This window comes from Muntiacus reevesi, chromosome 9 (genome assembly GCF_963930625.1).
Source record: "Muntiacus reevesi chromosome 9, mMunRee1.1, whole genome shotgun sequence".
Classification (NCBI taxonomy): domain Eukaryota; kingdom Metazoa; phylum Chordata; class Mammalia; order Artiodactyla; family Cervidae; genus Muntiacus; species Muntiacus reevesi.
In genome coordinates this window covers 37,660,339-37,678,146 of record NC_089257.1, presented here as the reverse complement: position 1 = coordinate 37,678,146, position 17,808 = coordinate 37,660,339, and the positions used below count along the sequence as shown (strand labels likewise).

Sequence of the window (17,808 nt, the reverse complement as noted above, 5' to 3'; positions counted from 1 at the left end):
TTAGTGAAAGATATTCCACTGCTAGATGAAAATACAAGCAGAGACTCGGGCTTGAGTTCAGACTGAAGGGTAAGTGTCCAGGGACAACTGAGGCTGAGTGGCAGGGATTTTACAAGACAGTTGCATGGAGAGGAGCTGGGAGGAGAGGGAGAGGTATCCTGAGCCAGCCTCTAGCTATCCCTCAGTTTCCTCTCCTATAAGACGGCAGACCTGGTCTAGTCTAGAAGATCTCCATGGATGCTTTCGGCACAACCATTCTATTCTTTCTTTCCATCACCTTTTCCACAACTGAATAAACAAACTCCTCATCTGGTGCTTGAGACGTACTGTATTGGGTTGGCCAAAAAATAACATCTTGACTGACAAACCTAAACGAACTTTTTGGCCAACCCAATATAACAAGCCTCAGAGGAAACTGAGGCACAAAAGAAGCATGACGGAGGGGTGAAGATCAAAGGCACCATCTCCTTGTTCTCTTCACATCCCACTTTGTATTATGGCGTCAATTTATTTAGGACAGAGGTTTAATCTCTACTTAAGAACATAATTCAATTCAGTGTTCATGTATGTCATCTTTCTGTCACACAAAGAAAAAAGAAAAAAACCTATCAACTGATATCTGAGACTGGTTTGGAATCCAAATGTTGGCCCTATGCCCAGCCTCTGAGCCAATAGCTGGTTTTCAGAGACCGAGTTACTGGATGCTGAATTCAAACCTCAGGGTTTCCTAAACAGCTTTTTTGCTTTAACAAATGCTGCGGAAAGTGAAAAATCAGATCCTTTCCTTCAAGAATCTGCACATAAAAACTGCAACCCAATCTCTGCATTAAACATAGCTTGGGACAGGTTACCCAACCACAATACATGGGCTGTTTTAATTCAATATGTTTTTCCTTTGGAATTCAGAAATGGCTTTGTCTCAGTTCTTCTGAGACATTCTGAATGCTTAATTCCTAGCACAGAAGTCATTGCTGATGATGCTTCTTTCTAAATCTTGGTACTTTTTAAAAACTGCAACAACAAAAGAAGCTAAGGGTTAATTATCTAAATATTATATGACAAGTATACATAATACTATATTAGTACATAGCTATATATATATTGTAACAAGTATAAATTTTATTCATCAATTTGTGGTAGGGAGTATAGTTTCAACATCAAAAAATATTTAATTTCTAACTTTAGAAATTCAAAGAATATCAACTTAGGTCCCTTAGAAATAACATCTCAAGTTACATTAGACCACCAGATTGTGAGTATAGGAAAATGAGCAGGAACTGCCAGAATTCTTGTTTTAAAAGCAAACATTTCACCAGGTTTTAGAGCAGTGACTAGAGAACAGACAGTCTCTAAGTTATCAAACTAAGCTTTCTGAAATTAAATACTCATAAGTCATATGGGAAGAGACTCTAGAATTTTTCTGATTCTTTTTTATTCTCTGGGCTCTCACAACCCTAGCTACTGTGTAGAGCCAAAAGTTGTGTCTAGTTTCACCAGCAAGTCTTAAACAACAATCATAAAGAACTAACATTTGTAGAGCAATTACTACTTTCCTTTACATGGTAGTTAATCCTTCCAAAAACCCATATTGGTAGGTACTATTTTTACCATCATTTTACAGATTAGGAGACTAACACTTAAAGAGGTAAAGGAGCTTGCCCAAGGTCAGAGCCAAGCATTCTAACAAACGTTACATTCCTGAATCCAGACTCTTAACCACTATGTACTCCAGCTGTCCATTAAACCTCAACAGCTATGGGGCTTGGTCAGCGTCCTGGCATATCATACAAAGCAAGCAGTAGGGACATTATAGCGTGATAGAAAGAAACAGTCAAAGGAACTATGTCCTAGTCCTAGCTTTGCTACTTACTTTTTGCTGTTGTTTAGTCACTAAGTCATGTCTGACTCTTTGTCACCATGTGGACTGGAGTCTGCCAGGTTTCTCTGACCACGGGATTTCTCAGGCAAGAATACTGGAGTGGGTTGCTACTTCCTGCTCCAGGGGATCTTCCCAACGCAGGAGTCAAACCGGTGTCTCCAGCATTGCAGATGGATTCTTCACCACTGAGCCACCAGGAAAGTCCTTGCTACTTACTAGATTTTATAATCTTGGATTAAGGTACTTAAATTGTAGTTTTCACACTTTAAAATGATTTCTCATTTGCTTAAAAGAGTAATACAAACCTATTTCAAAACACTGTGTGTGAGACAGAATCAAATGAGATAAGGTTTGTGCAAGACCCCCCACTGTGACAAGTTTGTGACAATTACAATGGTGAGAAGACAGTAAAGGAGACCGGCATGCAGGTGGGAGGGGGGAATTCTAGCCAGCCACTCTGATAAACATCATGAGCTCACTCTTCTGACTCTGTTCCCTACTAAGCCTAGCATCAGGATTCTGACCCTCATCTCAATCTGAGCCACCCAAATAGAGAGATTACTAGTTATGAGAACAAGCACACGGGTAGCAGGGAGCATGATGGTGCCTCAAATCAAAGGAAAAAGTCTGTTCTATTTCCACCAATGAACTTGGACTCCAATGAATATGGATTAAGAATAAAATGAAAATTTTTTTTTTGGTCACACCATGTGGCTGGCAGGGTCTTGGTTCTCCCTATCAGGAATTGAATCCCGGCCCCGAGCAGCAGAAGTACAGAATCCTAACCACTGGACTATCAAGGATTCCGCAAATTAAATCATTTTACTCTGTAAATATTGGCCCACAGAATACTAGGCAACTATGCTACTCCAAAGAGTGACAAGAATTATTAAAATTATCATCATTTATTGTTATAATTGGGCTTCTGAGGTGGTGCTAGTGGTAAAGAATCCGCCTGCTAATTTGGGAGACAAAGGAGACTTGAGTTTGATCCCTGAATTGGGAAGATCCCCGAACTGGGAAGATCCCCTGGAGTAAGAAATGGCACCCCACTCCAGTATTCTTGCCTGGAAAATGCCATAGGCAGAGGAGCCTGGCGGGCTACAGTCCATGGACCGCAAAGAGTTGGACACAACTAAGCAACTGAGTACAGCAGATTATAATAATTAATACACACTTATATGCATTATATAGTGTGTGTGTGTGTGTGTGATCATGCTATTTTTGGCCACACCATGCACCTTGTGGGATCTTAGCTTTTGAGATCAAACTAACAGTAAATTTAAACAGGCATACAACTGCTTATATACAAGCTACATACTTAAAAGCATGTACCAAATTACATCATCATTCAGTTACCACTGAGTAACAAACAAGATCTCTCACACATACTTCCTCACGCTCACTGACTCTCTTCTACATGGGCTCTCCCACATAGCCATAGTGGCCCTCACATCTTCTTCCCATATGCCCTGAAAACAGTATTACTACCACATACACTCACTCACAGTTTTATAAGCAGTACACTGTGAGACAACAGATAACCCTCTGTTGTCCCAGCTCAGTTGAGGGTCACAGGATATAAATACAGCATTAAATATTCAAGTAACTATGTGGTTACACCCATTTCTCACTTTGTGAGTTTTTCAGTGTCCCAAGAGAAGGTGCACAGCACATATTCATACCAATGGTGTTATATCCACTCATTCATCTTTCATTGTTTGAGAGAGTCAATACATGATTACAGTGCCTCAGTGTTCCAAGTCTTAAAGTAGAATTTGTTGATTGTATTTTCAGTTTCAGTTCAGTTTCTCAGTCATGTCCGACTCTTTGTGACCCCATGGACTGCAGCACTCCAGGCCTCCCTGTCCATCACCAACACCCGGAGCCTACTCAAACTCATGTCCATTGAGTCGGGGATGCCATCCAACCATCTCATCCTCTGTCATCCCCTTCTCCTCCTGCCTTCAATCTTTCCCAGCATCAGGGTCTTTTCAAATGAGTTAGTTCTTTGCATCACGTGGCCAAATGACTGAAGTTTCAGCTTCAGCATCAGTCCTTCCAATGAATATTCAGGACTGATTTCCTTTAGGATGGACTGGTTGGATATCCTTGTAGTCCAAGGGACTCTCAAGAGTCTTCCCCAACACCACAGTTCAAAAGTATCAATTCTTCGGCACTCAGCTTTCTTTATAGTCCAACTCTCACATCTATACATGACTACTGGAAAAACCACAGCCTTAACTAGATGGACCTTTGTTGGGAAAGTAATGTTTCTGTTTTTAATATGCTGTCTAGGTTGGTCATAACTTTTCTTCCAAGGAGCAAGCATCTTATAATTTCATGGCTGCAATCACCATCTGCAGTTATTTTGGAGCCCCCCAAAATAAAGTCTGTCACTGTTTCCATTGTTTCCCCATCTATTTGCCATGAAGTGATGGAACTGGATGCCATGATCTTAGTTTTCTGAATGTTGAGTTTTAAGCCAACTTTTTCACTCTCCTCTTTCACTTTCATCAAGAGGCTTGTTAGTTTTTCTTCGCTTTCTGCTACAAGTGTGGTGTCATCTGCATATTGATATTTCTCCCAGCAATCTTGATTTTAGCTTTTGCTTCATCCAGTCCAGCATTTCTCATAATGTACTCTGCATATAAGTTAAACAAGCAGAGTGACAATATACAGCCTTGACGTACTCCTTTCCCGATTTGGAACCAGTTTGTTATTTCATGTCCAGTTCTAACTGTTGCTTCTTGACCTGCATACAGATTTCTCAGGAGGCAGGTTAGGTGGTATGGTATTTCCATCATTTTAAGACTTTTCCACAGTTTTCTGTGATCCACACAGTCAAAGGCTTTGGCATAGTCAATAAAGCAGAAGTAGATGTTTTTCTCATTGATTGTATCGCAAAACAACATTGGCTGAGCATCTACTAGTGTGTGCTACACTCAGCATCTCCAAGCATCAAGTATGGTTTTGCCCAGTGGTTTGGTTTTCCTGCTGTCAAATACTTTCATACACATGTACACCTCAGGGATAGTATTTAGAGTTCTTATGTGTGTGTAAAGAGAAGACATCTCAGATTAACAATCATGATATTACAGACTCCAAGCTCTTAGAGGGCAGGGTAGGGTCTTGTTCACCATTCTCTCCCCAGTGCCTGGAACAGTGCTTGGTTCACAGTAGACAAACATCTATGTTGAATGAATTGATAAACCTGAAGCATTATTCCTATAGAGACCTGGACAATTACTCTGCATGATTATCCATAGGGTTGTGCCCACCCAGTCACAATGACATGTAAATCTCATACACAGTCACAGGATGCCCTCCCATACTAAACATCAGTTCCCTGGGTCACATGGTCAACACACGTGTGGCTACAGTGTCACCGTATTCTCTCCGTTTCACTCTCTCAGGGTCGCTGTGTCTGTTAACAGCGAACCTGGGGGCCCACACAGCTTGCCTCAGTCAGTACTTGTGAAGCTCTACTCCGCCCCACAGTCGCTCCACCGCACATTCCCACAGCGGAGTCTGAAGTCCTACGCAGGGTGACACGGTGTCTCGGGGAGCCCCTCAGGATGACGATGGCTCTGGGGAGTCACTCTGGGCCACGGTACCTTGGTCTGCGGGTTGGACACCGCGTCCGAAGTCCCGGCAGGCTGACCACGAAGCTGAGTTACCCCTGACCCTGCGGCACAAAGTCTCGGCCTCGTCCGTCCTCCGAGACTCAGTCTCTCCGGCTCGCACCCCGCCCCCGGTGCCCTCACCTGGTCAGGTCCCGCAGCCGCGCCTCCTCCCCGCGCAGGTAGCGCCGCAGCAGTCCCAGCAGCCGGCGCTCGGGCGCCAGGGCGCGCGCCACACTGGTCAGCGCCGAGAACGTGTCCCCGCGCGCCGCGACCTCGGCCGGGTCTCCGGCCAGGAGCGCCAGCACCGCCAACAGCGCCGCCAGCCGCGCCGCTGGGCCCATCGCCGGCGCTCGCGCCCGTCTTCTCCGAGCGTCGCGCCGGGTCCTGCTCTCGCCGCCCCGCCCCCTGCTCTCGCCGCCCCGCCCCCTGCTCTCGCCGCCCCGCCCCCGCCCACCCCTGGGCCCCGCCCCCGCCCCCTGGGCCCCGCCCCCGACTCCTCGCTAACCCCTCCTGTCGCTCTCCAGCCCCCACCTTCCTGCCCCTCGGACAGCAGGCCGGCTGCCTGCAGCCTCAGTGTCCCCCGGCCTCCCCCAATCACATCCCTGGGGAAGCATTTCCACTGTGCCTATTTCACCCTTGGGGAAATTAAGGCAACGGGTGTGGTGAAGAATGAATGCGTCAGTCTATGGCTGTACCACGTCATTCAAAAATATTCACTCCCTGGATCAAGGGGTGGAAATACAGAAACATCCCTGGATTCTGATGGACAAATGAAGAGAGTAAAGGTTGTGGTGTGGTAACAGCGGTGTGAATAAAGAGCTGTGACAGACCAGGGGGAGGAAAACACTTCACACAGGACCTGACGTCTGAACTATCTCCAAGGATGAGTAGAATCTTGACTGGAGGTAAAGAGGGTGAAGGCCATTAGGTTCAGTGCGTGACAAATCTAGGACCTATACAACCAAAACTTCTGGGGTCCTGGGTCATTGCTCTGCACGACATACTCATGGTCATTTAAGCAAACAAAAGTATTGTTAATCCTACTACTTACCCTTTCCCCCTCTTTCCCAGGCAATGTTGATTCACTCATTCATTCATTTAACAAATATTTAGCACCTGTTCTACTGCAAGGGAGGGATGGGCTTTCCTGGAGAAGGTGCTTATGTATACCAAGGTTTGAAATGGAAAATAGTTTGAGTTGCAGAAATGATGAGAAATTCCTTGGGGCTGGGACTGTCAGATTGTGAAGGGGTTTTGCATGTCATACTAAGAAATTTAGACTGCTGTGAAAATCCAGTGGAAACTTTTTCTTTTTTACCTCCCTCTCACCTCCCTCTGCATCCCACCAGTGGAAGTTTTTAAGGGCATTAATAGTCGTCCAGTGACTGAGCAAGGTGAGGGAATAAAAGCCCAGTGATTTAGGCCCAACATGAGACAGCTCTGACAGGCTCTAGTCCTCCTGCCACATGGACCAAGGCTTGGACCTCTTCTTTGACCTCTTCCTCTGCCCTTTTCTGCTTTCCCTGTGCTTTCACAGACCCTGATCCCTAGCAATATCTTGCACTTCAAATATCATCTCAGCATCTGCTTCTGGAGAACCCAACCTGTAACAGCAACACAATCAACATACACAGCCGGTAAGTGTAGAGCAGTAACCTGAACCCAGGTGGTGTGGGTCTGGGTGCCATTTTCTTAATTGCTACCAGAGAAAGATTTATCATGAAGCTTTTGAAGCTTAAGCTTCAAGGCCCCTAACTTGCACAAATCCTTTCCAACAAACACCCTCAGGATTGAGGGGTGGCAGAACCCAACATTATTTTCTTATTGTTATATGTATTTGTAAAATTTGTAAATTAAAGCTATTTTAACCACAATTGTTTAAGTTTTCTCTTTCCATTCTGACTTCCTCTTTATCACACATCCCCTTATGGTGGCAATGTTGGAATAACTAAGGGTCTGTATTTGCAACTGAGTAGTCATCTTAGCCTGCTTTCTGCTCATAGAAGGTTGAGCGTTGTTGTAGGAAGAATAATGCCCCGCCCCCTGCAAGATGCTAATATCCTAATTCCTAAAGCCTGTGACTATGGTGCCTCACATAGCAAAAGGAAATTTGCAGGTGTGATTAATTTAAGGATCCTGAGATGCCCCAGTTACATATTCACTTATTTGACATCAGCATGGGCTCATGAATTTCATCGAATGAATTATAATTCATTACTTGCTTATTTTGAAACTTAAATTGCCCTAGAGTTGCCCAGAGGTAGCCCCTTCAATCTGGCTCCTGTGTCCTTTTGATATGTTCCCTTTATTCCTTGAGGACTTTCATACTTTATTACTTCCAAGATATTCCAACTTGTCTGTACTTCTCCTGTCCTGGAATCAAGCATTCCCCCCCCCATGAGCCCTGGTTCCTTGTATTCAGAAACCAAGATCTTGGTGCTAGGTATGCTCATTGCAACTGGAATGTCTCTGCTCCCAGGTCCTTTTGGCAGATAGAACTAGATAATTATATATAACTTTGTTAAACTTTTCCTAAGTGTTTTTTTCCTTTAAAAATTGAGATATATTAAAAAATTGAGATATAATTTACATACGATAAAAATTCACATTTTTAAAGTATACAATTCATTCATTTTTACCATAGTCACAAGGTTGTACAACCACCACCACTATTGAACTCTAGAACATTTTCTTCACGCCCCCCCCAAAAAAAACACCCATTAGCTGTCACTCTATCCCCTTCCCATGTGACAACCACCAATCTACCTTCTGTCTATATGGATTTACCTACTATAGATGCTTCATATAAATAGTTTCCCTTTGATGTTATTCAACAGTAAATAAAATTGTTTTCTTAATTTCATTTTTTTAGATTGTTCAGTGTTAGTATATAGAAATACAATTGATTTTTGTATACAGATCTTATATCCTGTAACTCTACTGAAATTGCTTATTATGTCTAATTGTGCTTTTGTGTGTAATCCTTACAATTATATACATGAAAGATCAAAACATTGGAAAATGAAGTTTATTTCCTCCATGTGAATTTGGATGCTATGTCTTTTTTACTAACTTATCAACACTTTCCTAGAACTTCCAGTGTAATGTTGAATAGAGGTGACAAGAGAAGATATCCTTGTCTTGTTTCAGGTCCTAGATGGATAGGTTTCAGTCTTTCACCATTAAGTATGATGTTAGCTGTGGGTTTTTTGTCAATGCTTTAAATACGTTAAGGAAGATCTTTTCTGTTCCTAATTTTTTAAATGTTTTTGTCAAATATGTTTTATGCGTCTATTGAGATGATCATGTGGTTTTTATCTTTTGTATTAATATTTTGTATTATAATGATTGATTTTTGTTTGTTAAACCAACATTGCATTCTGGGATAAACCTTGTTCTTTGTTGCTGGATTCAGCTTGCTGTTTGTGCTTCACTGAACTTCTCACTTTGTCTTTTGTCAAATCTGGGAAATATCCATATATTATTTCTTCAAATATTTCTTTTTCAAAATCTTCTGGAATTATGATGACATAAATTAGGTACTGCATCACAGGTTATTAAGGCTGTGTTCATTAAAAAAAAACTCTTTTTCCCTCTGTTGTTCAGATTAGATGATTTTAATGGAATTATCTTCAAGTTCACTGAGTTGTTCCCTTGTTAGGTATATTCTGCTGTTGAGTAAACTGTGAAATTTTTAGTTTGGTTTTTGTATTTTCATTAGGCTCCTGTTTATATCTCTTCTTTCTTGACATTTTCTGCCTTTCCATTCACTTCAAGAGCATTTACCTTTACTTCTTGGAGCATTTTATAACAATCTTCAATCATTTAAACATTTGTGCTGTCTTTTCCTTGGCATTTGTTGATTGTCTTTTCTCATACTAATGGGGATTTTCCTGGTTCTTTATATGCTGAATAACATTGGATTAAATACTAGACATGTTGAATGTATGCAAGCATGCTAAGTTGCTTTAGTATGTCTGACTCTTTGCAACCCTATGGACTATAGCCCTTCAGGCTCCTCTGTCCATTGGAATTCTCCAGGCAAGAATACTGCAGTGGGTAGTGATGCTCTCCTCGAGGGGATCTTCCCGACTCAGGGATTGAATCCATATCTGTCTTATGCATTAGTAGGCATGTTCTTACCGCTACTGGGTTTCCCCAGTGGCTCAGATGGTACAGAATCTGACTGCAATGCAGGAGACCTGAATTCAATCCCTCGGTTGGGAAGATTGCCTGGAGAAGGAATGGCAACCCACTCCAGTATTCTTGACTGGAGAATTCCATGGACAGAGGAGCCTGGTGCTCTACAGTCCATGGGGTAGCCATGACTGTATGACTGTTGGATATGACTGAGGAACTAACACTCTAACTTTCATACCTCTAGTTACCACTAATGCCACCTGGGAAGCCCCAGACATTTTGAATATTATGTTATAAATGTCTCAGTTCAGTTCAGTCGCTCAGTCATGTCCGACTCTTTTCTAGATCTCATTTAAATCTAATGGATAGTCTCTTTTTCCTGGTGCCTCGGAGGCTGTCGGCCACTTCAGAACGAAGCTGAACATCTCTTTTCCAGCCACTGGCTGCCAGAAGCTCATTGAAGTGGATGATGAACGAAAACTTCGTACCTCCTATGAGAAGCGTATGGCCACAGAAGTTGCTGCTGATGCTCTGGATGAAGAATGGAAGGGTTATGTGGTCCGAATCAGTGGCGGGAACGATAAGCAGGGTTTCCCCATGAAACAGGGTGTCTTGACCCATGGCCGAGTTCGCCTGCTACTGAGTAAGGGGCATTCCTGTTACAGACCAAGGAGGACTGGAGAGAGAAAGCGCAAATCTGCACGGGGTTGCATTGTGGATGCCAATCTGAGTGTTCTCAACTTGGTCATCATGAAAAAAGGGGAGAAGGATATTCCTGGACTCACTGATACTGCAGTGCCTCATCGCCTGGGTCCCAAAAGAGCTAGCAGAATCCGCAAACTTTTCAATCTCTCTAAAGAAGATGATGTCCGCCAGTATGTTGTGCGAAAGCCCCTAAACAAAGAAGGTAAGAAACCTAGGACTAAAGCACCCAAGATTCAGCACCTTGTGACTCCACAAGTTCTGCAACACAAACGCCGGCGTATGGCTCTGAAGAAGCAGCGTACTAAGAAAAACAAAGAAGAGGCTGCAGAATATGCTAAACTTTTGGCCAAGAGAATGAAGGAGGCCAAAGAAAAATGGCAGGAACAGATTGCCAAGAGACGGAGGCTGTCCTCTCTGAGAGCTTCTACTTCTAAGTCTGAGTCCAGTCAAAAATGAGATGTTCTATGAGTAAAACAAATAAATAAGATCAGACATAAAAAAAAAAAAAAAAATCTAATGGATAATAGTAATTTTTTTTTCTGTTTGTTTTAGCATGTAGCTTGCCCAGTTTGATTCAGAAGTACTGACCTACTTCTGTGGTTCCAAAATATCATCCAATAGAAGACATACAGATGGCTAACAAACACATGAAAAGATGCTCAACATCACTCATTATCAGAGAAATGCAAAGCAAAACCACAATGAGCGGTGGGAAAAAAAAAGGGGGGGGGGTGACGGTGGGAAAAAAAAAAAAACACACCAAAATGAGATACCATTACATGCCAGTCAGAATGGCTGCTATCCAAAAGTCTACAAGCAATAAATGCTGGAGAGGGTGTGGAGAAAAGGGAACCCTCTTACACTGTTGGTGGGAATGCAAACTAGTACAGCCACTATGGAGAACAGTGTGGAGATTCAATAAAAAACTGGAAATAGAACTGCCATATGACCCAGCAATCCCACACCTGGGCATACACACCGAGGAAACCAGATCTGAAAGAGACACGTTCACTCCAATGTTCATCACAGCACTGTTTGTAATTGCCAGGACATGGAAGCAACCTAGATGCCCATCAGCAGACGAATGGATAAGGAAGCTGTGGTACATATACACCATGGAATACTACTCAGCTGTTAAAAAGAATTCATTTGAATCAGTTCTAATGAGATGGATGAAACTGGAGCCATTATACAGAGTGAAGTAAGCCAGAAAGATAAACACCAATACAGTATACTAATGCATATATATGGAATTTAGAAAGATGGTAATGATAACCCTATATGCAAGACAGAAATAGAGACACAGATGTATAGAACAGACTTTTGGACTCTATGGGAGAAGGTGAGGGTGGGATGATTTGAAAGAATAGCATCGAAACATGTATATTATCAAGTGTGAAACAGATCACCAGTCCAGGTTGGATGCGAGACAAGTGCTCAGGGCTGGTGCACTGGGATGACCCAGAGGGATGGGATGGGGAGGGAGGTGGGAGGGGGGTTCAGGATGGAGAACACATGTAAATCCATGGCTGATTCATGTCAGTGTATGGCAAAAACCACTACAATATTGTAATTAGCCTCCAACTAATAAAAATAAATGGAAAAAAAAACTTAAAAAGCAAAAAAAAAAAAAAAAAAAACCCAACCAAAATGTCATCCAGTTTTCAAAGTTCTGCAATGTTATTTCTATTTGTCCTGGTTATACGCCACCCAGTGGCCAGTTTCAGATCTGGACAGTGGCCCATTCCATGCTCAGTACCCAAGTACATGGTATGCTATTTAGCATCAGATTGATGCTTGCACAGTTCAGGGGTGAGGTCAGAAACTATGGGGCTGTTCTCCTGAACTCCTCCCTCTCTTGTGATTTCTCTGATACTTTCCAGTCTTTTGAACCCCCCACTTTTGAGCCCTCTGGCCAAAAATCTTGGAGGTTCAGTTGCTCTCCTCTCCACTGCATTTTTCATGTATCTGGGGCCAAGTCACAGGAGGATAGAGGGAGAAAAAAATTCAACAGCGGTTTACCCCACCCTACTGGGATTGTTGGAAGAAAAAATTACAGCATTATTTTATACGGTTTTAACGTGCGTGAATGGAATACATGAGATAACTTGAAGTTTTAGGTGGCCATAGGCACTCACTGCCACCACTTCCATTGTGGCCCATCACTGCAGGATTGCCTGGTGGGAGGGGTGCAGGAGGAAGGAGAACAAAAGATAAAAAACAAGTGGATGTTACCCTCCAACCCCACCCCTACACATCAATGTGAGGGTCCTCTTTCCCTGTTCTTGAGCCAGAGCTAGAGTGCTTCCCCTGTAGCTTTCCCAGTCCTCAACCTGGAGTCCACTTACAGGTTTAAGCCTACTGAGGATCAAAAAGAGGAAACTCACTGCCAGTTCAGCGGTGCTTCATGTTCTGTCTTTTCCCCCCAATCTGACTATAGAGTCCTCAAATGCTTGCTCTATTCTGTCTAGATTTTATAGCTGCATTCAGCGGGCAAGACATCTTCCAACAAACAGAATTTCCTACATTATAATATTTGATTTTAATTCTGCATCAGAGAGGACTTTAAGTCACCCTAAATAACAACAGGCTTCCAAGTTTGACTAAAGCCAAACTGAATTTTAACTAAATTATATTACAAAAACAAATAATTATGTGACAATAGAATCGATCTTTTCTAAGACAGCTAAGTTTGTGAGGTTCAATTTTTGTTCCTGTTTGGTATTCAGCAGGGTGTGTGTTTGTTTTTTGACTTGTATTATTACACAATTTCTATTTTGGAATGTTAAAAACTGAAAAATGATGTTAGCTTTAAAGAAATGTTACTATTATTTTAGTTTTTTTAAGTGCAAAAATAGAAAGTTAAAGCAGAAATAAAAGGATCGAGGAAAAGATCATGACTTTCAAAATAAATATCAAGGCAGAGAAGAGAAAGGCTTTCCCAGAAATCATCATCAGCTTCATGTCATGCCATTCTCCCCTGCTCACTCCACACCAGCCATGCTGGCCTTTGGCCTTTTCATTTCCTGCTCCTGCCAACCTCTTTCCTGATTCATGTGTAATTTCTGACTAACTCCTACTCATTCTTTGACTCATTTCCTCAAGAATCTTTCATTTGCTTGCAGATTAGGGTCGAATCCCCATAATATCAAAATACCCCCTATATTTTCCCTTGGTAGCACTTATTACAATTGTAATTTCTTTTTTCTATAATTCATGTCTATCTATTCCACCAGAGCATAAGTTTCATGTAGGCAGGACTGTGCTTAGCAGAGTAACAGGCAATAGTGGGTACTCATTTAAAAAGATTGAATAGAGCAAATAGAGCATTCAAAATAATCCTACTACTCAATCTGTTTATTGACGGTCCTCTATGTGACCGTCCTTTGCCAGGTCTTTTCTAATATTCATCTCCTTTATCCTCACAATAAGCCTACGAGGTATGTATTGTTCCTTTGCATTTTACGGTTGGAAAAACCATAGTTCATTGAGATTAGTGATTCAGCAGCAAGATGTAAAGCCTGAAATTGAACCCAGGGTCTCCAGTTCTCAGCTGAGTACCCTTTCCACTATATCATTACTTCAGGTGCTCATTACCAGCTCCTGGCTCAGTCTCCCTTCAAGAAGAGTTTCTGGGATACTCATGTCTCATTCTTTTCTTCTTTGTGTTATGAAAGGATTGAACCAATAGACTGATGTTTCTATAAGTGTGGTCCACTGTACATCTGCTCCAGAATCATAGGGGGGAAAGTGAATGTGCTTAGGAGACATACTGCTACCAGACTCATTGAATCAAAATGTAGGAGAAGAGGAGGCAAAGTCTAGGACTCATTTTTAACAGGCTCATGAGGTGATTCTTGTGCATGTTTGAGAACACTTCCTTAGATGATTTCCAAAGTTCCAGCTCTGACAGTCTTGTCTTCTAAGACATTGGATTTGGAGGTCAGGCTTCTGTAGCCCTATCATCTTTTCCAGAGCTGTGAACTCAATACATACTATTTTTCGTAAATGAATACATTTCAATTTGGAAGACAGATTCAAGTCCCTGCTTGGGTACTTACTGGCTGTGGTTCCTTGGGAAAATTACTTCACCTCTTGAGCCTTAGAGTTATCATCTTTTAAGATGAAAATAATAACAACAACCCCTATTTTGGCTTCTAGTAGTTGGTGTGTAAGATAAATTAAATCATGTTTTTCAAAGTTCTTGTGATTCCAAGTTGAAGAACCACTACAGGTATAAAATGGACACCAAGAGAAGTTACTTCAGTCCTTCAGATTTGCAGATGGCTCAGTTATAGCTCTTCCAAATGGACAGAATAGGGAGTTTATTCTAATACAAAACAACCACTACCATCTCTGAAAATCGTATTTCCTTGAAAAGATCGTACCTGCTCTTTTATAGAAACCTGAGGCATTCCTATAGCGCCCCCTGGTGAAATTTAGATGCCAACTCAAACCCATAATCCCTGTCAAAACACTTGCTGTTTGCTTAGAAACAAGATTGATTTCTCAGTGTATGTATCTCTTCTCCAATAGACTAGGAGCTTTTTAAAAAAAAAAAAAAAAATTATTTATTTATGGCTATGCTGGGTCTTCGCTGCTTTGCACGGGCTTTCTCTAGTTGCTGTGAATGGGGTCTACTCTTTGTTGCTACGTAAGGGCTTCTCACTACAGTGGCTTCTCTTGTTGGTGAGCACAGCTCTGGGCACGCGGGCTTCGGTAGTTGCAGTACATGGGCTCAGTAGTTACAGCACGTGGGGTCTAGAATGTGCAGGCTCAGTAGTTGCGGCTCACAGGCTTAGTTGCTCCATGGCATGTGGAATCTTCCTGGACCAGGGACTGAACCCGTGTCCCCTGCATTGGCAGGTGGATTCTTATCCACTGTGCCCCCAGGAAAGCCCCTAGACTAAGGACTAGCTTTTTGTGGAGTGTCTCTTTGTCCCCAGAGCCTACCACTCATCCATTCATTCATTTAACCATTACTGAGCATCAGTTGTGCCAGGTGCTGTTCCTGGTAACCAGCAATACAGCAGAGGAGCCAGATGACTTCCCTGTCCAAAGAGTCCTTACAGCAAGTATGAGAGACAGACAAGTAAACAGTCAAGAACAATGGTGATATATGCCATGCCGGGGGAGGTGCAAGGAACTATGGTAGTCATTTGGCTGAAAACCAATGAACAGTTTTGAGAAAAAACACAGCACATGGAGGAATGCATGGCAAAAAAGAGGCATGAAGTAAAAGCAGGAACCAAATGATGAAGGGCCTACTCTAAGTTTACTTTTACACTAGGGTCAATGGGAAGCAACTGAACAGTTTTAAGTAGAGGAATGATGCAATTAGATTTTTGTTTTTTAAAGATCATTCTGACTATAATGGGTAGAACTGATTGGAGGAGGCAAGGTCACAGGTGGAAAGACCAATTAGGAAGCTGCTGCATAATCCAGGTGAGAGATGAATGTTTAGTTAGGAGGTAGGTGTACATGAGAAGCTTTAAATGTATGGGTAAAATTCCACTTCTTTGTCTGAGTGGTAGGTACAAAAGTATTATTTTCTTTATATTTTACACTTAGGTTACATAAATTCTTTAGTATATATGAAGCTATTCATTTAAAGTCAAAGAAGGGGACGACAGAGGATGAGACGGTTGGATGGCATCACCGACTCAACGGACATGAGTTTGAGTAAACTCCAGGAGTTGGTGATGGACAGTGAGGCCTGGCATGCTGCCAGGGGTTGCAAAGAGTCGGACATGACTGAGCGACTGAACTGAACTGAAAATTGACAAAATAATACCATGTGTGTGCATGTGTATATGTACACATACATAAATTTAAAAATTTGGAAGGGAAGGACACAAAAAATTCAAGAGGAGGATGGTCTCTGAGAAGGCAAAGTAGACTATAAAGACAGCCATGATCCTTATTCCTCCCTGTATCCACACCCTTGGTGGTGTGAGCTTGCATCTCCCTCCATTAAGGAGTCAATTTCCCCTTACTATTTTCTTTAGCCAATGAAATATAACAAAAGGGACAATGTGTCAGCTTTGAGCCTAGGCCTCAAGAGGCCTTGCATGCTTCAGTCCTGACTTATGAACCCCATGCAGGCACCCATGTGAACATGTCTGGGCTTGCCTGCTGGAGCATGGCAGAGCTTGGCCGACCCAGCTAAGACCATCCTGAGCTAACCAGCAGCCAGGCGACTTGGCAGCTGACCTCCATCTGATAAGTGAACCCAACTAAGACCAGAAGAACCAACCTGCTGATCCCAGTCCAAACTGCAGAACTGTGAGATATATAAATAATTGTTGTTTTAAGTCACTAAAGTTGTGGGTAGTTTGTTTTGCAGCAAAAGTTGACTGTTACAGAACTGGTGTCTGAAATGTTGCTTTTTTAAAAAAGTCCCAAAATTCATGGCATTGGCTTTGGGATCAGGGATGGGTGGAGATTGGAAAACTGGCAAGTAAACAGTGAAATCTGGGAAAATGATGAGGAAATTGTGACTGGCTAGAAAAATGGTAATCTGTATTTTATAGTGGCAAAACAATTGGCAAAACTGTTGCCTGTGGTAACTAGGGGAAGATGGGGGAAAATACTAAAATTTTGATCCAACTAAGGAAATTTCTAGGGAGAATGTAGTGTCAGTTGGGTGCTCCCAGCTGGGTGTGATAACTTTATAACAGGAAGAGAAGTATGAGTTAAAGAAAGAACTGGCCTGCTTGAAACATGAATTTAGAGAGAAGAGAGAGGGCCAGGACTTACTACCTTAAAAAATAAAACTTCATCTTGAGGCTCTCTAGCCAGTGAAGAATTCTTACAGGGAAATATAGCCTAGAGATGTGAATCACACCAAAGGTGTGGCTGTAACACACTTTGTAAAGAACTTTGAGATAATTAAAGTGATGTCTAGTAGACTCCTAGACAAAACGACTTCTTGAAATCTTAAGAGCAATATCCACAGAAACCTAATGCCAAAATAGCAATCATAAAGTTAAGAGATGTCTCAAAAACGATGGTGTGAATGTAGCATTTGGAGTATGGAGTAGACTACAATCAGATACATAGAAGACCCACGAAAATTTTAAATTGGTTACACATGTGAGAGTATCACCAACATGGATTAAAAGGGACTTAAATAATTCGAATTGCCACTCAGCTGGCAATATGAGCCACTTCTTCAGAAGTAGCCAAGGAAGGTGATGGACAAAGCATAGTCCAGGGGGCAGAGCAAGAAGCACAGAGATCAATAGACTGGGAACTACTCCCAGGGAGCAGAATTTAGGCCTCAGAAAGGAATATGCCCTCTCCCAGGAGAGGGGACCTGACAAATTTTGTCAACTTGGAGTCCAGAACTGCCTCTGTTTAAGGATGATTATGTATCTCTCATGCTTTTCCTTCTTGTATGGAAATGTCTGCTGTCTTTTAAATTCATAGGTATCAAGATCAGAAAGAACAACATTC

General features: G+C 42.2%; 2 protein-coding genes across 2 annotated transcripts in view; one reads left to right on the top strand and one right to left on the bottom strand.

The window, feature by feature from the left end:
• The window catches only part of P4HA3 (prolyl 4-hydroxylase subunit alpha 3), a 40,192-nt gene extending 34,298 nt beyond the window's left edge, over positions 1-5,894 (bottom strand). The window contains exon 1 of the mRNA XM_065943889.1: positions 5,647-5,894. Within this exon, the coding sequence (XP_065799961.1) occupies positions 5,647-5,846 (200 nt within the window). The 5' untranslated portion in view covers positions 5,847-5,894. The remainder of the gene's footprint in view (positions 1-5,646) is intronic.
• A 2,008-nt stretch (positions 5,895-7,902) lies between these two features.
• LOC136175753 (small ribosomal subunit protein eS6-like) lies at positions 7,903-10,806 on the top strand. Its single transcript, XM_065945983.1, has 2 exons — positions 7,903-7,948; positions 10,082-10,806. The coding sequence occupies exons 1-2, from the start codon at positions 7,903-7,905 to the stop codon at positions 10,804-10,806; spliced, it is 771 nt and encodes a 256-aa protein (XP_065802055.1).
• The last annotated feature ends 7,002 nt before the right edge of the window (positions 10,807-17,808 follow it).

Excerpts from the sequence above, each read along its gene's own strand:
- LOC136175753 (XM_065945983.1), top strand. The coding sequence starts at position 7,903 with ATGAGCCCTGGTTCCTTGTATTCAGAAACCAAGATCTTGGTGCTAG. Across the intron at positions 7,949-10,081 it reads AACCAAGATCTTGGTGCTAG|CCACTGGCTGCCAGAAGCTC; the intron begins GTATGCTCATTG and ends TCTCTTTTCCAG.